Consider the following 21792-nt stretch of genomic DNA (forward strand, 5'->3'; position numbering starts at 1 on the left):
GAGATGCAGCACTTGGGCTGCCCAGACTCAGCACCAAAACTTTCCATGACTCAGTTTATATTACATATATGTTTATATGTGCGTGCATGTATATACATATATACACACACACACATCCCATCAGTTAGTGTGCCTCTACTTCCTAGTTGACTTTTTCCTATGCAAAAGAGGACACTTCCTGAAATCTGAGGAGAGAAAGACCTGGTTAGTACATCATGTTAATCACATTTAGTTTCCACTGTAATCACAGGATTTATATTAGTCATGACTAACTTCTCACGTTGAAATAAATATTTCAATTTTCAACTGTTTTAAGTACAGTTCTCTTTGTCTCGGTTCAATATCGCATTAACTAATTATTAGAGTTTTATGCCTCTGAGCATTGGTCTCATGGCAGTTTACAATAAAAGCACTGAACTAGAATCAATCTAAATTAATAAAATAGTAAATAATTAATTGCAGGCTTCCTGAATCATAACAGATTAGGGCAGCCCATAAATTCCATAAATATATAAATAAATGGGCTGCCTTGGAAGAGGGAGAAGGTGAGACTAGGCAAGAATGCCTCAGTCCTGGCTCAGGTGTTGGGTAAGGTGTGGCTTAGGAAGGCTGAGTCTGTTGCAGAAACCAGGGCTACATGTGCAAATATGAGCCCCGGGCACGAGAGTGAGTTTTGATAGTAATCCTGTAAACTGCATGTGCACTTATGGATTGCTGCCAGACTACACTCCCAACGGTAAGCTTGTCCAGGCAGAGTGGAAGCTTTATCTAAATGCAGGCCCCTTGTCAGACAGTTTTATTCATGGCAGATCACAGAAATTCATTACTGTATCTTAAAGGGACATGGCTCCACAAATTTTGATAACACGGAATTAGCTTTCTTTTTAGACAAATATATTTTTCCTCCCTTGGCTGAAAAGAAACACTTATTTCTAGAATCTGATCTAATCCCATTTCCCTCAAAAAAAGAAACTGCAAGTTTATGTACAGTATTTAGAACTTAGAGGAGAGTGGGTGGTTTTTTTATGCCTTAATTTCCTTCAGTGTTCCCAGTTTTTGAACCTTGAGTAGACACAGAAAGTATAGGGATTATGTTGTTGTTTTAGCTACACCTTTTGAATAAAGAGGTTTCTTTATCTGTTTAGGTGAAGTATGATTCAAATAACTGGTAATGTTAAAGAAATGAAATGAATTAAACACAATGAAATATTTTTTTTTCATTTACAGCATAGGAACCAACTGGACTGCCTGGAATATATTTCTTTGAAATTAATAGGCTGAACTTGAAAACTCAAGTATAAATAACTTTGACTAACCTTACCTGTCCACTCAACAAAGGTAAGTTCCAAAGAAGAGCATCAGAGATCACTTGAACTGTTACACTGCTTCCTCTCTCAATAAACTACATGACTGCAGATGTAACAAGTTGTTCCTAATTTGCTTCAACACAAGGAGGAGTCAAAGAGAAAGACGGCTTGGTTCATATAACACACCAACCTATAAGCCATAGCTTATAAATCACAATGGCTAATTTCAGACAACACAGGAAGCTAAAATGAAGAAAGCCGTATTATCATTTAGAGCAAAGTGTGAACCCAATACCTATTTCATAGCACACTGAACAAAACATAAGCAGTGAGTCTATCAAAAAACTTCTGGTGTCAGTTATATTCCACAAAGATACCCAAACATATCATCAGTGAGATTTAACTAATTTAGGTCCTCAAACATAATTTTAAAATCACCATTACAATAAAAAGAACTCCTTTTCTGATATTTGGTAAAGTTGTTTAGCACAGAATAATCATATGAAAATCTCATTGCATAGGTCTTCCTTTTAAAAGTCCAAACTCAAATAAAAATAAATAAAAGACACAAAGTTAAGATATCCACTATATGGTAGAACATACTTACAGTGACACATAACTCTCAATTCCTAACAGATGATGTTCCATCATGAATGTATATATTGTGCTGCTATAATTTATTGAAGCAGGTCAAAGAAATACAGAAGGTTTGCAGTTTTATAGGGTAAGCACAATATTAGGATAGTCTGAGGAAGAGACGGGCCTCTATTAATGCACCTTCAATAAAATGCTTCCCATGCACAGCTTCCTTTATGCTTCTTTGACGAAAAAAAGGTAGAACAATTTGCATTTATAGCTTAGTTCCTCTGCCCCTTTAACTTTTTTCTTCTTCTCTTTTTATGGTGGATATAAATGACACCAAATTGTCAGATAGGCTGTATGCTACCTATACAAATAGGCCTATTTCTGACAAGCCATAAAACAATTACTGATGAAATTCCTATAAGAGTCTCTGATTCCAAAGCTTGCCTACAAGGCTTCAAAGCTAAACTTCTTTTTAGTATAGGCTTTGGTTAGTGCTAAGGGGGAGGGAAGGAGAAGTGGAACCTCCTTTCTCTTCAACTTTTGAAAGCATTTCTGCTTTCCCTTTCCCTCTTCCCTAAAGGTTAGGGAAGAAGAAAAATGAATATAGGGACTGTGTTTGAAGCAATATGTTTAAAAACTTCATTTTAGTTCCTCTGCCCAGAACAAAACAATACACCTAAGTTTTTGAACTGCACCTCACCTTCAGCTACTTTTAAATCAATGCTCCCTTTTGAAATCAATATATTTCCAGAATAAACTTCTGCACTAAACAACTGGATTCAAACCTAGTGCTGAGGCATAATGACTGTTTCAACATTTTGGCTTGGAATGCTGTGTGAATGCAGACATTATGGTTTATTCCACAAACCATGACTTCACTCTTTTTGTAAACCCAACCCAAGAATGGTATACCATTTCAACAACTGTTTGAAATGATGATATACATATCTATTCTGCTACTCTATTCTGGAGTAAACAACATTGGGTTCAATACACTAAAAATGTTAATAAAAAACCTTGTGAAAGTCTGCAACTATTTTGACACTTTATACTGTTCAGGAGCATCAGACACCATTTCTATTCATACAATTCACAAGCCTTTTACACAATATAATTCTTAACTATGTAGATCAACCATTTTAACATTAAAAACTTCAGCTTGGCCTCTCAATCTTTGCAGCCAATAATATACCATATATTTTAGTGTTATGTATGCTGAACAAAAAAAAAAAGTATAGAAGTGAAACTTCTACCTAGGCCATTTTCCTCCTCTTCCTTCTTCCTCCAGCAAAACCAGAAGGAGTAATAAAGTATAACTCAGTTTCATTCTAGCAGTACTTTGCTGTTGGGCGCAAGCCAGAAATAGTGATTATTATTTAACTGATCTAAAGCAGCAGTTCCCAGACTTATCCTTTACATGGACTACTACTACATCATCAAAAGCTTTTGCACACCACCGTACAACCCACCCAGACTCCAAATTCTGGTGAAATCATGCAAAATTCTTGGTGTCCTTACCTGAAATCTTACAAGAATACACAAATTTCACAAGACTGAATGAGAATACCAAAAGTGGATGCCTTCAAGTAAGCATTTTTGTGATCTTTTCAGATTTAAATTTTTCAAAATGTAATTGTAAACAGTTTTTCATTTTTATTTTGACCCTGTATCACAGACCACTTGCAGTACCTGCACAGATCACCAACTGGCTTCAAACTACCCAGCATGGTTTCCTTTCTCTTTTTGCCTATAGCATTGAACTGTGGTTTAGAATTATGGATAATGTTAACTGTATAATTGAAAAGACATGAAGTAAGAATTACTGTTTAGAACTTTAAAGAAAACACAGCTGGTAGTTACTGGCACAGTTTTATTTTTCCTTAACATATAAGTGTCCATATTTGATCTGACAGTCATAATTTCCACAAACGTTATCTATTATATTTATAATACCCATTATAATTTATAATGTTTAAAATTATAGCTGAATATAATATAAACAAAATAATTTATAATATATTTGCATCACTATTATTTACATACCAAACAGGAAGTTTCAATTCAATTCATATTTTGTTTATATTATATTCAGCTATAATTTTAAACAAGATTAGAAACTGATATTTCCCCTAAAGACTTATGCAAATAGATTAACTTAAATAAAAAGCCTACTCCTTTATATGACAATCTTTATGAAATACACTGATATTAAATATAATTAGATCCCCTGCAAAAGATTCTGCCAGAACAATATAAAATCTGTATTAAAAAACCACGATTACCACAAAAGCAACCACTGGAGGAAAAAAAAGAAACTAAAAACAGAAACACATAAAAATGTTTATATTCAATATAACAAATATACTGAATACATATTTCTGAAGTGTCAAAGATAATCAGAATATGAAACTAGAATATACCAGTTCAATGGTGTTTAATAGAATAGCCACTTTAGAATCCAAGACAGGTTATGGTATATAGACCAAATAATAATAATAATAATAATAATAATAATAATAATAATAATAATAATAATTCAAAGATTAAATGTTGGGACTTATTTTTACAATACAACAAACTACAAAAACTCAGTATTGCCTCCTTACCTCAGGAATGTTACAAAGTCATCATACTGTACTTGTAAGTTATACCTTGTGAAAAAAGTTGATAGAAGATAAAGGATCTACATTAAGAAATAAAGATCCATATTTAAGATGTGCGTACAACTGAACTTTTCTTCTACTAATTATTTTGAACCCTTCCCATTATACATTTTATACTATTTCTCTCTCATCTTGTTCATGCTTTTTAGGGATTCTCTCAGGCACAATAAATGCTTAAAAGTATAATAACTTGCTCTGTTTGTTAAACCTTACAGGGAATATGTACTAAGAAAATAGTTTCCATTTGTTAACATATGAGAGTTGAAACCAGCTTTGTACCAAAAAATATTATACTATACTGCAATGTTGGCAACAAATTTTTATGCTGATCTACAACTTTTACCTTGCAACTTCTACTAACCTGTGATAAAAATTGGCTGAATGTTTTTAAATACAGCTAAGGCTATAAAATATTGAACACTTTTGGCTTTTGGATAGAAAAGTTAAAAATCTATCAGGTAAATCAGAAAGATCCAATATAACATTACTGCCTGTGGTTTCACAAAAGTCATTTTAACTTTTAATTTAATCAGATTAAATTATGATTTCTATAAACAGTGCTTCTCTCCAAATGATTTCTCTGTACAGGATTCAAATGTATATTTGCTTGCATATTAAAACATGTAAATTTGTAAATAAAGCTTGAATGATTTATAAAATTCAGCTGTTTGTAACCTTTTTTCTATAAACTGCCTTGCAGTATAGCATCATAAAACAATCTTAAGGGAAATACTCTGTGTATACTTGATTAGCTCTTTAGCTGTATGTACTTTTCCCCTCACAAATGACATCAGGAGGAACAGATATTAATGAAGTTTGAAGAAGCAGGATTAATCTGACAATAACTGCTATATAGCAGTTGATAATCCTGGAGAATTTTTTAAAGATGCAATTCCTTGGACCAGAAGGACCAACTTGTCAGAACATAACACTGCCTCTTCTTAGCCCCCTAATCACGGATCCCTGTGGACACAATACTAAGAAAAGCCACATATAGCAAATCCATTTTTCTTTTCTAATATTGATACTTTCTGGGTTCAGGGGACTATGCGATCTTTGGATCTTCATATTTTCAATTTGAAATTCTGTGACTAATTAGTGTATAAATATCAATAGGAGCCCCATAATCTCAATATACACTTTTCTCTCTTTTTTAAGTGGTGACCTTGTTTAAGAAAGGAAAACAACAGGCAAATAAAGAGACTGCTTTAAAATATTTTAAATTAATGTGTCCTCTTTCTTGGTTATACATATATCAATGATTTAAATTACACTTAGTCAAACTATAGAGGCAACTTATATTCACTTTAAATAACATTTTCTAACAGTATTTCCTTTATTTTTTTTATCAATGACAGAATTAATATATTAGTAAGCTTCTTTTTACTGTTGTTCTTACAATATCTAAAAAAGAACAATCATGAATATAATAATGATATAATAAACAAAAAGGATGAACTGGAATGTATATCATGTTATACATTCCCGCTTTGTGGAATCATCTCCCCCCGGAAGTGAGATTAGCTCCATCCCTCTTGACATTTCACAAGTCCCTCAAGACCTGGCTATGGGATCAGGCTGGGGGGTTCCAGGGACCGGGGAGATTTTGCAATGACTCCCTTACTGTGGTTAATACCATCCTCTCTTCTTCCATGTGCTTTTTTATAGTTTTTATTGTTTTAATAATGATTGTTTTATACGTATTTATTGGTTTTCTTTTTAATTGAGTGTTGTATGCTTCCCAGAGTCACTTTTTTGTGAGATGGGTGGCTATACAAATATGATAAATAAATAAATAAATGATGTAAATTTGCAACTTCAATCAAAATCAGGGAAAAAACATTGCATTAGTTTGGTTATTCAAGTTTGTTATTTTTAAAATGCATCCAGCAACAAAAGTTACAGCTATTAACTCTGTTTTAATTTAAAAACAAGAAAACATAAATTTTGAAACAATGAAAGTTTTTTTTTTTCCCAGAAGAACTGAAACCTTGAAAAATATGCAACATACAGAGATAGTCACCCTCTTTCTGCATAAACAATGTTTAACCTGATTTGCTCATCAAGGTATACTTATGAATAAAACTGAAAACTGTAGTTTTATTTAGACAACAAACATTCATTGATTGAATTTACTTTTAAGAGTTTTAATAATTCTCTCAAATGGACCTACAAGCTTCTGTACCTCTCAGGAATATAACAACTTTTTTTTTTCTGTTTAGGAAAACCAAGCACAGAAAAAAGTAATGCTAGAAAAAGACAAAATGTGTGCCATTGCAAGAAACAGTGTGTTATGTATTATGGAATGTTGTCCTCTGTAAAAAACAGATACGAAAAGCATTACGTTTCAGGGAAAAAAAGAGAACCAGGAAGCCAAAGCTAAGAATGGACATTTAGCCGCATTAAACACTGGTTAATCAGCCTCTTTTTCTGAATTTGAATGCTCCCACAGCAGCAGTATTTCTTCTAATCTTTCATTTTTATCATTTTCATGGGTTCTTGGGAATTAAAGATTTCCATGTAGTGAAAAAAGCCTAAGATTTGACATGTTAATGTACCCTTGATTTGATATATGTCCAAATACGAAGTAGGTAAGATGTTAAAAATATCTTTATTTAAAAAGAAAATATTAAGAAATACTTATCAATTTTTTGTTTCTTCCCCATAACACAACATCAAGAAAGCTTCAGGGAAGAAAAAGGAAAAACCCTTCCCCTGAATTTTTCCAGTTTTCCCTCCAAGTCATCCATGTTTCTACTTCTGCTATCTTCAATAGTAGATTTTCCATCCTTTTTGCAGAAATGAAAACAAGCAGCTATTATAGGCTAAAAATTAGTCTGGGTATGTTTTTCTACAAAAGAATAGTTCTGTTAAATAGTGAATTAAGCATGTCATGTTTATTGATGCAATTTAAATCCTGCCTTTCCTCACAGAGCTCTTGAGTGTATATATAACATTCTCTTCTGTAATTTTTTACCCCAACTATTCTGTGTAGTAGGCTAGGCTAAGAGAGAGTAACTTACTCAGTCAGTCACTGAATTTCAATGAAGCTGAGGCTGGATTTGAACCTGGCCTTGTCCAATGCAGTACTCTAAGCATATCACCCTACATGGATCAACTGCTTTTAATACATGCACACACACACACAGAGTATGTATTGCTTTTACCATTAACAGAAATAGGATATAATGTAGTAGTAAAAAGGGAGCATAAGGTTTGCTAAAATAGAATTCTCATTATTTCTTGATGAAAGCTGAAAACTCATAATTAAATCATAATCAGCATAGCCATTACAATTTCATAGAAAGCTAAGAAATGAAACTCAGAGACACAGTGAACATCTATGTTCACACACACTAAAATGAAATTTCGTAGAACGGAATGTTTCAACATTTAGCAAAGGTCATCTACTGGATTTCTTCCTTGAGCAGGTATGGTTTTATGCCCAATTCTCAATCAAACCTATCCTAATTGATTTACAGATATACCTAACCCATATAAACGCAATTACTGATTTCAGATTAACGATATACTCATGTAAAGACACAGCAACGTATATCAAGTTAACATACTCGGGGGGGGTGTGCAACAAACATATATAAGAAAAATGTCAAGAGAAAGAACTTCCAGTATTGGAATGCAAATTTGCAATAGTGATTGCATGAGACACAAAATAACACTGAGATCAAATGAAGAGATATGTCTTATAACTATAGCCTTTTTTTCAAAATGGATAGAAAATTTATCTTTTAAGATGGTATCACTCCTCCTTGTAAATGAATATTGAAGTATTGCAAAAGGTACACCTTTTTGAAATGGCAGGCCTGTGAATATTCAGCGATTAGGTTATTCCTTCTATTGTGCTGCTTACACAACCTCTCATTATAACACCAATGCACTACAAAGAAAAAATGGGGTGGGGGAACACAGGAAGAGATTAGATGCAAGGAATCCAGTTTAGCTTTACCGGATACAAAATGGAAAAGATGGGACTTCACATTACTGAATTTTCCAGTAGTGTCCAGCTGCTAAATATTTAATATTTGTTCAGTAATCATTTCCTGCATTATAAAGGGAAATAGAACAGATTTACTTGAAAGTCAAATGAATTGATTTTAATATAAATTACAAAATAGTGTTGCAAATAAAAAGTTTAGGATTCTCCCCCACACCCCAAATAAAAAGGTTACTACAAATAGTAACAGTTACAACATGTTCAGAGAGATTAACTGCAAAAATGAGATCCATGCTTATGTATAATCATTAAATATTACAAGATACCAAAATGCAAGTTTTCCAATCATTTACACAAAATGTATTAGTTTTACCTTAATCCAACTTGAATTAAATTACCTTACAGTACTGGCCTAATAGTCTATTTCTTTTACTAGTTTTTTTTTTGCTGGCACTCAGGAAAGACTCAAGTGGATTCTTGTTCTCCATTTCTGTCTGAATTCTATTTAAGTTAAAAAAAGTTAATGTGAATTCAGCTATCCTATGAAGCTTCCTTCTAAAGTAAATTGCAGGCTGCTTAAAAATAATCCAGAAGTTAATATATCCAGAGAATACATAGAATTTGTCAGATCTCACAGGAAGAAAAACATAATTTGTACACACCAAAAGAATTCAAATTGGCTGAGGTAATCACATGTTTAATATTCTTCATCTCCAGTATATATTTGGTTCTAAAATCAAATACTAAGCTCACTGATTTAATTATATCATTTTCTGGCAGCAACTTTCTGGCAGCAGGTTTCTCTTAAATATCACACCAAAACATATTTAATGATATTTGAATTTGAAATTATGTCTGAATTGGGAAAATGTAACTATAGTATTTGCACTATAGAAACAGGATTTCTGGTAAGTCAGGAAATGAAATAGCTAGGTGACAAGTTGAGAAGATCAAATCATGGTATAGAATCTTGGTCTAGAATAAGTACAAAACAAGTTAGGTGCAATGTCTCAATTGAGTCAATATTGTCTATATTTTGATTAATAATAAAATTTGGATTGGACTGAGAATGCACAAAGGATTATGGTCAAAGTTGGTTCCTAAATACATATTGCTAAATGATGCATGATTCCTACAGTCTACATACAAATCAGTCAGAGGATGTCCATTGACTATAATGAGTTATACAAAACCCATTACATATAGTCAATGGAAACCCTGAATCCATTAGGAAGTATTTCAGTAAGATCAAGACAAGGTTCCTAAGACATATATTTCAGCACATGTACATGACCCACTGCATTTTGTTTGATGGGGACTATGAAGTTAAGCATGCCAAACCTACTTTAATAGTGTAGGTATACAACATTCAATTTGGGAGTGATCTGCAATTATTCCACAGTTATTATATATTTTTTAAAAATGCCCTGGTTTCTAGCTAAATGATCCTGCTTTCTTTCCTCTTTCTTTAAATAGCTACTTTTTCAAATTAGCTTGCAAGTATTTAACTTTTATAAAACATCTGCAGATGTTTTTCAAATGCAACTCAGATTTAAGTTATGTTCAAAACAAAAATAAAAGCATGGTTCAATTAACTGAATCAAAGAGTATACTTTTATTCTCATTGAATAGTACACATGGCAACTACTATATAGTAAACCTTATTATTTTCTTCCTTAATTTTTGTGAATGGGTTGTTACAAATCTTTGGTCCCTTTTCAGCAACCAGGAGGTAGCAGCTTATTCGCACACTATTTCTTAGCTGCTGGAGACATCATAAGCTATATGCAGTTTTCTAGATACGCATGGTCATCATGTTAAGACATAACATGGTGTTGTTTGGGTTTAGTTTAGCATGATGTGAGAACCTAGTCATTATGGTTTGTAAACAATGCTTCATTGCTTAATGCATTGCGTAAATCTAGCCAATTGTTGTCTAGTCAGCAAACCATGAGTAAGTAAGCCATGGCGTAACACCATGGATATTCATACCACTTCCTTTCTGTTTATCTTACCTTACTTGCAATTCATTGGAAAAAAGCTTTCTTTTGTCTTAGAAACAGCAACAACCAGCTATCTCTATGGCAGGATTTTCACTTTCCACATAGTTCCTACCCCATGCAGCCTTCCACGTACTTCACTATTCTTGTAACTGCTTTCTTTTCAAATTCCATTTGTTTCAGCAAAATGCTAGTTTTATATCCAACATTTGTATCATAAGTTTTAAAAGCTGGCTTCATTTAATTATTATTGAATTGTAGAAGAAACAAATATATTATTAAAGAAATAGTCATGTGATTTATGCAACAGAAATTCTATAATTATAGAATTTAAGCTTTGATAATAAGTTATCAAAGATTCTTGGTAAAAAAAACCAACAGGAATATTTATTGCCACCATTAGTCCAAAGCCAGACAAAGGTGTACAAAGCAATCTACAATAGAATTAAAAGGAATTGGTTGCAAGTTCTAACAGAAAATGCTTTTCTTGGCATGAAAATCAAGACACATAATTGCAACTCTAAATAATAAGTTAGAATTAATGATGTGTCAGAGAGAACTAGCAAATTCTTCATTTTGATGAAATATTCACAAATTTAGTATCAGCTTTTTGAAATGTAACAACTTAACAATAAGGCACACCCTATTAGTTTGCACTTTTTAAATAATAAATAATAGATCTACTCTAAATAGGTTGATTTATTTAGATGAATTTTAACACTGTTTATAGATTTATATAGTTTTATTGTCTTGTCATTTCTGAAAAGCTATATACAAATACCATGAATTATAAAATTACTTATATTCTGATGTGTGTATAACACGTAGGACACATTTGGGCAGAATGCTAAACCATGGATGGGCAAGATGGCATGCACGAATCACTGTGAACTATAGACTTGCACACAATCTCTGGGTGATGCTAGAAGGATGTGGGAAAATTACTACAAAAATTAAAATAATCTATTACAGTCAGACTCTGCTAACCATTTTCATTATGGCTTGCTTATTCGAAGCAATTAGTTACTAATAAGTGTGTTCCAATAAAAACAGGGAATCTCTGTTAAAGCTCAGAGCAGAAGTTTTGATCACCTCTTTCAGTGTCTTGTGGGGAACAAAAGGGTATGAGCCAAGGATTAACCTTAGCTTATGTACGCAATATTTGTTCTGTTTAAATAAAATGCATTTTCCCCCCCCCAAAAAACTTTGATTTTAAGCAGTTTGTCATTAATTTCTGATGTCACTTATAATTTTAAATTATGTACTATATAATGATTTTAACTGACCACCTAATGGTGGATTTTTCACTACAAAAATCCTGTAGCACTGAGGAAGACACACCTGGGGAACCACCACCAGCAGCTGTTTATATGATGCTGTTTGCCTTATTTTCTGTGCTCCTATCTTGCTCCATATTAGCAGCACAATCATTAACTATGTTTAGTGGATGCCATCTCTGTTTTAGATTTTGCTTAACTGGCAAGTTGATTAGTCAATATCGTATTATATTTCAGTGATCTTAATAAAGCTTGGGATGACATTTGGAACTATGTCTCACTGTAGCTGGGAATTATCCATGTCAGGTAATTCAAAGCAGGTTTTGAATTTACCTGATCAATAGTCAGCATCTACCCAAAACTCTTCTCATCCATATGAAAGACATGTAATTCTGTATGTTTTATCAGTGTGCATATTTAATCTAAGGATCTAAGCATTCACTTAAGGTTGAAATTCTTATTTTGATTTCTCATATACTACTTAAATCAGCTTAGCTTTAACACTAAAAATCCCCCCTAAACATTTTGGGTATTTAGAGAGAAATGTGACAGTGTAATTACAACACATAATTAGATAATTCTATAGCCATGGTTATATAACATCTGTATTAATCACTGAACAGAATTCCAACCAATTGGAGCCACCTCCAAATATTGAAAACAAATAAATAATTCCACTGTACTGGTAAGTATTAAAATGACTTCCAGATGATTTGTGCAAAAAATTAAGGTGAATTTTGGCTATTAAATATGCAGGGGCTAAAAAAATGGCCTCAGGTAAGACTTCCCAATAATTAAATGGGAAGCTGTGGCCCACATCCCATGATAGCGAGATGTCATGGAATACAGAATGTCGTGACTAGCATTAGTAATAACTTGTACTTGTGTGATACACGAGCAGAGAATCACATGGTTGCCATTTGGTAGCAGTTGCATATTCATCATAATATCCAACAGCTCTGAGTTTATAAATGGTCAGGAGCATTACTTGATCTGGTAAGACATATTGTTCTTATTTTGCTATGTTAACTATAAGATTATTTATTAAATTAATGAATTCATGAAGTACAGATTAAAATAAGAAAAACATAAGTAGCTATTTCCTGTGAAGTGGCTCCATTGTAAGTTAGCGTTATCTTTTGATTCAACCTGTAAGCTTAAGATAATGATCTAAACTACAAGTAATTTGTTGGTATAATGAAAGGAGGTTATTACTCCTTATTAATTGTTGCTTGTATTGATAGTGCACTTTATTCTGATTACCAACTCACAGTTGAACTTTTAACAATCCATTTAGTGTCAGTGCTTCGGCTTAGTAATGTAACAATAACAAAACATTGTTCTTTAAATAAATTTCAGTTGTGATCCACCTCACCCACTGTGATAAACAATTATAAACAGGCAACTGCATCTGGAGGGAAGAGTGAAACCACCTCTATGTTATGAAGAAGTACAGCAAAAAGTATAAACAGAAGCAATACAGAGATTCTTCTCTATCCTATTCAACATCTTTTAGGTTGAAGTATGCTATTTTTTTTCTATATAAGCACACCATGTTTTCTGTAAGCTTAGACTTTCAAGCATACGTTAATCTTTGTTAAAGAAAGTCCTATGAAACAGGAAAAAATATACATAATCTTGATTAAAAGCACCCTTTATTTGTGATTAATCTGTTATTATCCGTTCATCCCTAGTGTATCGTCTAGTTATTTCAAGTATATCTGCCAAAGAGATATAAAACACCTCACCATTGAACAGCATAAGTTCATGAATATGCTTTATTTTTAGTGATCATCACTACTTCAACAAAAAAACATTTAATCAAAATAATTCAGTCCTGCTTTAAAGATTCCCTTTCTCACACACGCACCCACATGCCTTTGTAATAGAGAAATAAACATTACAAGTAGATAGCCTACCAAAAAAGAAAGGGAAAAAAGACTGCTTCTTATGACATTACTGCAACGCTACATTGACATTAGCAACTACTGCCCAATGCTTGAGTAAAATAAAATATTTTTAAGATATGTGGTCTGATGGCCTAATACATCCTAAAGTATGAAGCAGAATATACATGACAAATACTACATAATAGCAAAGTAACTGGCTAATGCTAAAGAGCCATGCTGGGTCACACCAAAAGTCTATCCAATTTGGCACTTCATTTACAGTGGCGGCTGCTGCTGCTATCCGTTCAATTCTGTCTGAATCTTGGCAATTCTATGGACTAGCTCTCTCCACATTTTGCAATCTTGTATGCTTTCTTTTAGTTGTTTTATGCTCTGGCTGGTGTCGGCTTTGATGGTGTCTAGCCACCATGTTTTTTGGTGGCCTCGTTTCCTTTTACTGCTGACCATTCTGAATATAACTGGCTTTTCCAGTGAGTTTGATTGCATGACATGGCCAAAATAAGTAAGGTGGAATTTTGTGATTTTGCCCACTAGCAATATGTCTGGTTTTATACACTCTGGTAGTTGCTTGTTTGTCACCTTTGCTGACCAAGGAATGTGCAGGAGCCTTCTCCAACACCACAGCTCAAACAAGTCAATTTTCTTCTTGTCTAGTTTTCTCATGGTCCAACTTTTGCAACCATAGGTAGCTATGGGAAACACGATAGTGCAGACTAATCTGCATTTTGTTGCCATGCTCATGTCCTTGCATCAGTTACATCATTACATCACTACAGTGGCTAACCAGATGCTAATGAGACATCTACAGCCAGGATAAAAGCACAGCATCACTGTTCTCCTTGGGTTCCTCAGCAAGTGGAATTCAAAGGAGTACTATGTCTGATACCAAAGGGCAACCTCTTCTCCTTAAAAGGGAAACCAAAATAACTTCCATAAATGGTAGTTGGATCCCAATGGTTTCAGACAAACACATATACACTTACCCACCATCAGTCTAGGACTAAGTAGGATTACTTTTATAGTAACAGAGATAGAAATGTGGTGGGACAGGGGAATCCAGAGGCAATACATCACGATAACAATATTTTATTGTATCCAATTGAAGACAATATCTCACAAAGCACAAAGAAATCCACATTTTATCTGTATATTGTTTATGTCCTTCTCAATTAAAAAAAACCAACCCTAAATAACAGCTAAATTGTCTTACATAAGACAGGAAATAGCAAAACAAAAGCCCAAACAAAAAGAGTGAAAATTCATAAATTACAACCCAGTATTTAAGAAAAACTTGCTTTCTGTTAATATTTTACTGTCAATTTTAACATTAAGTGCGTAACACTGCTACCCAAGGAATACCTGTTGCACATTCTAGGCCTACCAAATCAAAAAATAAAGAGAAACACTCAACAATGTAGTACATACATCCAGAAACTTCAACTGCTTGTATCAAGTACACACATCCTTGCAAATTCTGCACTATAATGAATATATTCCACACTTAGCAATAATCCCCAGACCTAAGTTACAAAATCATGTTTCCTCAGATTGGACAGAAAGTTATTCAGCTTGAGGAATTGAGGCAGATCGTCACAAACTATTGTAACAGCACAGATGCAGGATTTTAAGACTTAACTCCTATTCATATTTACTTAGACGTCTCACTGATTTTTAAAGACTTACATCTGAATAGCCATGCCAAAGATTGGATTGTACTGGAGAACTAAGGAACTTCCTACTATGAATGTTAATTATATGACCACATTTACTGTGCAAAAAGAACATTTATCCAAACTTATTACGTCTCTTGGTGGGTATTGTATCTGTACGACAACCTCCAGAACCAAGTTTCTAACACATATAAGAGGAAAAATAATTAAACCAAACCCTGAGGAAAGGCATTTTATTGGCAGGTATTTGTTTCTCATACTGAAGAAGTAAAATATGTATCATGGGAAAAACAGTATCACTGGAGGTTTTGGCAATAATGAAGATGGAACATAAAACAGCATTATTAGCAATATTTCATAGTACATATGATATTTCAAGTAAAATTGTTCAAGAATTACAAGCTATAAAAAAATAAATCAAACAAGGGGGAGGAAAACAATACATAATTTACAGAAACTAGTAACCATATAGGCTACAATGCCTCAAAAAGTCAATTTGAAAAGATGAAAAAGCTCACAGATCCTGCCCGTTTCTTCCCACCCTTTCCCTTCACAGATTCACAGTTCTGTATTTTCAGTAATTCTCAAAGCCTTTAAGCAAAATGGATTTATTAGGATGCTATTTTAAAAGGCTACAGGAGTTCTATATGCCAATAAAGATTAGGCAGACAATAACTGCTAACCATTGTGCATACTCAGATAAACAAACCTGTTCACAAACAAAGCACCTTATTGTATTCCGACTGTTACCTCCACTAATCCAACTAAAACAGTCAAGACAACAGCTTGGAGGTCAATGGAATGAAAATTGAAAACAAAGCCTTCCTAAACCTCTTGAAATCAAAGGAAATATCACTCTCATCCTTTATGTTTTGGGGGCACTTAAGTGTTTGTAATTTTTTTGTCATATGTTGACTTCTTTTAACTGTATGCTGAATCAATACAAACTCAAGATCATAATCCAAACAGTGAAAAAACAAAGGCTAAGCAGATATTCATCCTAAAACCTGTAGCACCCTATACTTTAGATTATACTTTTATCAATACAGGGACACATACAATCCGAGAACAATCCAACAGAAAATTTAAAAAGGGCACCAAATAAACAATATTACTCAGCATTGTTCTGCTTACTTCTAATGAAAGATAGGACCATAAACACTGCAAATGAAAATAACAAATGGCAACATTGCACATATCACAAACGAATGGAATATTTGCCTCTATTTAATGGCATGGAGTAAAGGTCAAAAACTGTAGCAAAAACTGAACCAGGCACATTATAAGAATAAACAGTATTGACAGAAAATGTCCAGATATTAGTTGCTTCATTGTGAAAAGAAGCTCATGTCCATGACTGTCATAAGAAGCTGCAGCAAACCAGCGTCAACCTCCAAAGGTTGATAAAAAGTATTGTCCTCAGGTGTACATCACCCTGATTTTCCACAAGGCAATTGTTTCCTAAAAAAGCTTCCCCTCTACCCTGCCAAATCCTTTGCAGAGAGTAACCAAGGCACCAAACGTGAAACCACAGTGTGGAGTTTGAAAGGCAAAGGCAACCGTTTTCTTTTACTCCCTTATGCAAACATATTAAAGAGAAATCAAGACACCTTTGTACTGTAGCCTTACCTCTTTTTGGCCTAGGGAAGCTGTCATGCAAGTGAAAAACGACTTTCTCCACAAAGTGCTGAATGTTACTATGCTCTGGTCCTCTAACAAACACCATCCAGTCGTGAGTAAAACCCTCCACGGTGGGTTTCTTCCTCACCTGGGCTCGATGGCCAAGCTCCAGTTTCACCTGAACTGCACACTAGGGAGAGAAAGAAGGATAACAATGAATACTAGGGAAAAGCAAGCCCCCCCCCCCCCCCGTAGATTTCAAGGTACCCTGAAAAGGACAAAAAGAAAACACACACAAAGAAAATAGCTGCCTGCTTACAGTGGGTAGGACACCATCTCTTACCCCTTAAAGAGACATTGCCACTACGAGAGCAGCTGGGATTGTAACGGAATGCAGGCTGGAAAAATGCAATCAAGGCCAGGTCTGGGCACAGAATTCGGGGTGGGGGGACATGGAGGAGGAGGAAAGAAATAATGGGGGGACAGACCGAATTTCTGAGGGGATTCATTCCCCCAGGAAGCCATACAAAATAATAATACTGTAATAATAATAATAATAATAATAATAATAATAATAATAATAGCAGCAGCGTATGTTTAATAATACTGTTAATGCATATTCGGGGCTTATTCATCGAATTTACGGCGGGGCTGGCATTTCAAGTTCCATCTGAAATGCGCTCTAGCGAAACAGAGATCACCCTCAGAGTAAATAGTAGAGGGGAAAAGAGGGCGAGGGAGAAACAGAAGGGAAAGAGTCTCCACCTCACAGCCACACGCATGTATACACCTAGCTACACGCAGAAAAAGGAGGACCACCGGGGGAGGGGTAGGAAGGGGGTGCCGCCAGCTGTCAGAAAGCCACGCCGGGGAGAACGCACCATCCTGAGAGGCGCCTTCCCGAGCTGCGAGCCAGTCCCCTGTACTGTACTCACGGCTCCCCCTGGGCGCGCGGCGGCGGCGGCTGTTGCGGCGGCGGGTTACTGCTGCTGCTGCTGCAGAAATATGGCTGGATTATTATCCGCCTCCACTGTGCGTGTGCGTGCGCGCGCGCTTCATGCAATTGCACAGAGAGGAGGGGAGAGGGAACGCGGGGGGGGGGGACAGAGAGGAAGCCGCACGCGAAAGAAGGGTAGGGGAAATTGCCCCCCCCAGCCTCTCACTATAATTGGCAGCGCTAAACAGCGCTGGGAGAAGGAAAGGGGAAAGGACGGGGGGGGGGTTGCATGTACTCACCGAATTGGCCATGCCTGGGGGCCTTGGGGTGTCTTCAGCTCTCCCCGCCCCCACCCTTTCAGCTCTAATTCATGAAGAAACGGAGAATGCGCACAGGAAAGGAAAGCCCATGGCGGACATTCTCTCGCTTTCGCCCTGTGGCTCGTTATTTTTATTTTTTCCGCCTGCTGATACTACTGCTGCTGCAGCCGCCGCCGCCTTCTTCCTTGTCTGTCGCTCGCTCGCTCCTTATTAAACTAAGCCCCCGACTCTGGCTGCTGTGAGCTACCGAGAGCATGCGCCCTGCTACGCTCCTGTGCCGATTCCTGACACTCGCATAGATACAACACGGGGCCAAAAGAGGAAAGGAAAAAAGGGGGGGCGGGGGTTGGAAAGGGAAAGAGGCAGAGCCAATCAAAAGCACCGGGAGTCCAGAATAATAATAGTAATAATCAATAATCGTAAGAGGCGAAGAAGGAACCCGCGTGCAGGTTGGGGCCGTACAAGGAAGGCAGCCTGCGATCCTCCCCGCCCCACCACGCACACACTTTCGTGCAGCGCCTTAAAGTAACAGGTTTATTGAACGGAGGTGGGGGAGGGAGGTGGGGGAGCCGAACTGCCCAACCTCAAAGTAAAGTACTGGGATCTGACAATAAAAACCGGATTAAAACTGCTGGAATGTAACCGATGTCTAGAACCCTTTTAGCCCGTAGCTAAAAGGGTGGGAAGGGGGGCTCTTGCGTGATGAGGCAAAACGGCTGGAGTTTCCCTTGGCTGATTTTTTTTTTTTTAAATTAAGACAAAGATCTTTTTAATAAGAAAGTGGAGAAGGAAGGAGGGGTATGTGTGTTTCAAAACATCTTGGAATTCCTGCATTACTTCAGCAGTTACCAATTAATATTTAAGTGATACTGAAATGACGTTTAGTACGCATTTTTATACAAAATCGAATGAAAAAGTACTTGAGGAAGGAAATCGAATAAGGTGCACAACTGGAAAGTTGAAGCAACATGTAATTGTATTCATTTTAATAATAAATGTAAATCATTAATGAAACTCAATGACTTTAGAAATGCTCTTTCCTTAGATCACAATTAGTGTTCTATAAGTCAATAAATATGTGTTGATTGATTCCAATATAAAATTAGCTGTGTGATTACTGATGAGATGGATGGATAAGAAATGTAGGAATGGAGAGATTCCTCACTCAAATTCCTTTTCAGCCCACCAGCAGACCTTGGCTGTTGTCTGTCAACTTAACCTACCTTACAAGGTTCTCTTTTACCAAACAGGTAAAAACGGGAGATTCATATGATACCAGAAATCCTACAAGGAGACACAGAATAATAAAAAAAAGAGTAAATACCCATCATTCAGTTTCCCTAGGTTAAAAAAAAAAACACAACCCCTAAAATGAAAGTTTAAATCTGTGAGAATGCACATATTCTGACATGAAGTAACACTCAAAATAGCAAATGCAATTAATTATTGACTGCAATTATTATAAAATATATGAGAAACCAGATACACTTTAGCAATCAGCAATTGTAATCTGTAAAAGAGCAGTAATCTGGCTAGATTTCTGAGGGACAGGGAAATAGTTGCTTTTCCTAAGTATTGCTATATCTTCAAGATAGATTAATGTGTATATGTGCACGTGTAGGTGAGAGGAGATAAAAATAGGGCAATAGCATTCTTTAAATTCAAGAAAAGTTACCTTCCTATGCAGGGAAGTCATCAAGATGCCCTCTAAGTACAAACTACCTATGGATTTAGATAAAATGTACAACCCTAAATTAATTCAAGTTTTGCTAACTTAGAAACTACCACATCTTTTTTTACTTCTTACGTGGTCTCATAAGAAACCTGTGTGTTCCAATTACTGATAAAAGTCCATACGGAACACTTTTGGTTTTTCTATTTTTAACAAGATAACAAACATATACCTCCGATTCTGTGTCTTAGTGCAATTTTGCATCTTGCTATATCCAGCACCCCTTTATCTAACTGGAAACTTGAATAACATCACTTCTCAGGATGAATATAGATTAGGATTTTCCAGACTGCTGTGTAACATCCTCTTTTGCCCCACTTTCTATGAGTTTCTTTTTTTCTGGTTTTATGCTTAATATCCAGATACATAATAAATTCAAAAACTTATATACATACATACATACATACATACATATTTATATATATTTGTTTAATAAATGATAAATAAAATAAAGTTTCCTTAAATTTTAGCTGGTCCTAATAAAGATTATTTATTTTTAAAATGTTTTTGTGGACTTTCAATATTTTATTACTTTGTTATCTCCTTCCTGGGGAAGCCAAACACAAGTTTTTCTGAGAAAGAAAAGTGGGGGGGGGGCAGAATTGTCAACAGTTTTCTTTTTTTCAGTGCTCCCCTGTCCCAACAATGCAATGCTATATATGTACATGTGGAAGTAAGTCCCACAATGTTCAGAAGAGGGGTTCTTCTAGATTATCCTCTTGAGAGTCGGAACAGATTTTCTGATCTATTAAGACAATGGATATTAGAGGCAAATAATCAATGAAAGTTCTGTAATCTCTGAATCTTCCTTTCCACTGATAAATATGGGATCTACCTAATCTTGTTAGGTTGGTATACTTTTAATTTGGAAAGTTGGAATAAGTGTAAGCAAAGAGACTCCAGTATCTTCAGTACTAGTAGACCTGGAATATTGAGTGGACATATTTACACAGTACTGTAGAGGTTTTGTTAATAGTAGTGTGATATGAGCTATCTCAGTGGCACTATTGCTGAAACTAAATAGTTGTACTCTTACCAATTTATTTCTTGGGAGCAAGGCCTACCTTTAAGAAGGATAAGATGATTGTGTCAACTGTCAGATTTGGGTAATATTTTATTTATATAGTTTAAACCATTATTGTATCCTTATTGTCAGATATGAGGGAAGCAAGCAAAGATTTCTTATCTATCTATCTATCTATCTATCTATCTATCTATCTATCTATCTATCTATCTATCTATCTATCTATGGCTGCTTTAGTTACGACACATCATAGCTTGATTGAGTAGTCTTATTTTTTTTTTCTTTTCTTTCTCCCTTTCTTCAAATTGTACTGGGCTGGATGTTTATGTAAAATTGAGATAGTGTAATAAAACATGAAAAAGGCAATAAAACCAAGGCATAATATGGAAAGGGAGGCAACACTACTGATCTGGGGAAGACATATGCCTACAAAATTGAATAATTTGAGGTAAAATTCATGCTGGATAAAGCCACTTACTTCAGGGGTTGAAAAACAGAAAACTAAATACACTTCATTGGAAAGCCAAGACAGAAAATAAATAAAATAAATAACAAAAATGTGCACCTATAACATCAATGTGCACCTTCTACACCTAGGAGAATAGGCAGCATACAAATGATTGTATAATAAAGAATAGTTATTGTGTATGCAATGGATACACAACTGTTTAAATGAGCACTGGGCCATCCATAACCTACAGAATACATATGGTCTTCGGCCTCATCTTCTCAGCCCCTGGTGCTCCCAGTATTGTGCTACTGAAATACAGAAGCAAATTTCCAATTTTCAGC

At 35.1% G+C, this 21792-nt stretch overlaps 1 protein-coding gene across 2 annotated transcripts in view; it reads right to left on the reverse strand.

Annotated features, from left to right (window-relative positions):
• The window catches only part of MLLT3 (MLLT3 super elongation complex subunit), a 135387-nt gene extending 116688 nt beyond the window's left edge, over window positions 1-18699 (reverse strand). The window contains exons 1-2 of one of the 2 annotated variants that reach the window (XM_025164600.2): window positions 17869-17993; window positions 16997-17177 (exon numbers count right to left, since the gene is read on the reverse strand). In XM_025164600.2, the coding sequence (XP_025020368.1) occupies window positions 16997-17177; window positions 17869-17871 (184 nt within the window). In that variant the 5' untranslated portion in view covers window positions 17872-17993. Of the gene's footprint in view, window positions 1-16996; window positions 17178-17868; window positions 17994-18223 lie in introns of those variants that run through there. The other variant, XM_007424946.3, reaches the window with a different exon arrangement.
• Window positions 18700-21792: the final 3093 nt, after the last annotated feature.

This window comes from Python bivittatus, unplaced genomic scaffold (genome assembly GCF_059951505.1).
Source record: "Python bivittatus isolate LINGU-HERP-01145 unplaced genomic scaffold, Pbiv_v1 ctg000850_np1212, whole genome shotgun sequence".
Lineage (NCBI taxonomy): Eukaryota > Metazoa > Chordata > Lepidosauria > Squamata > Pythonidae > Python > Python bivittatus.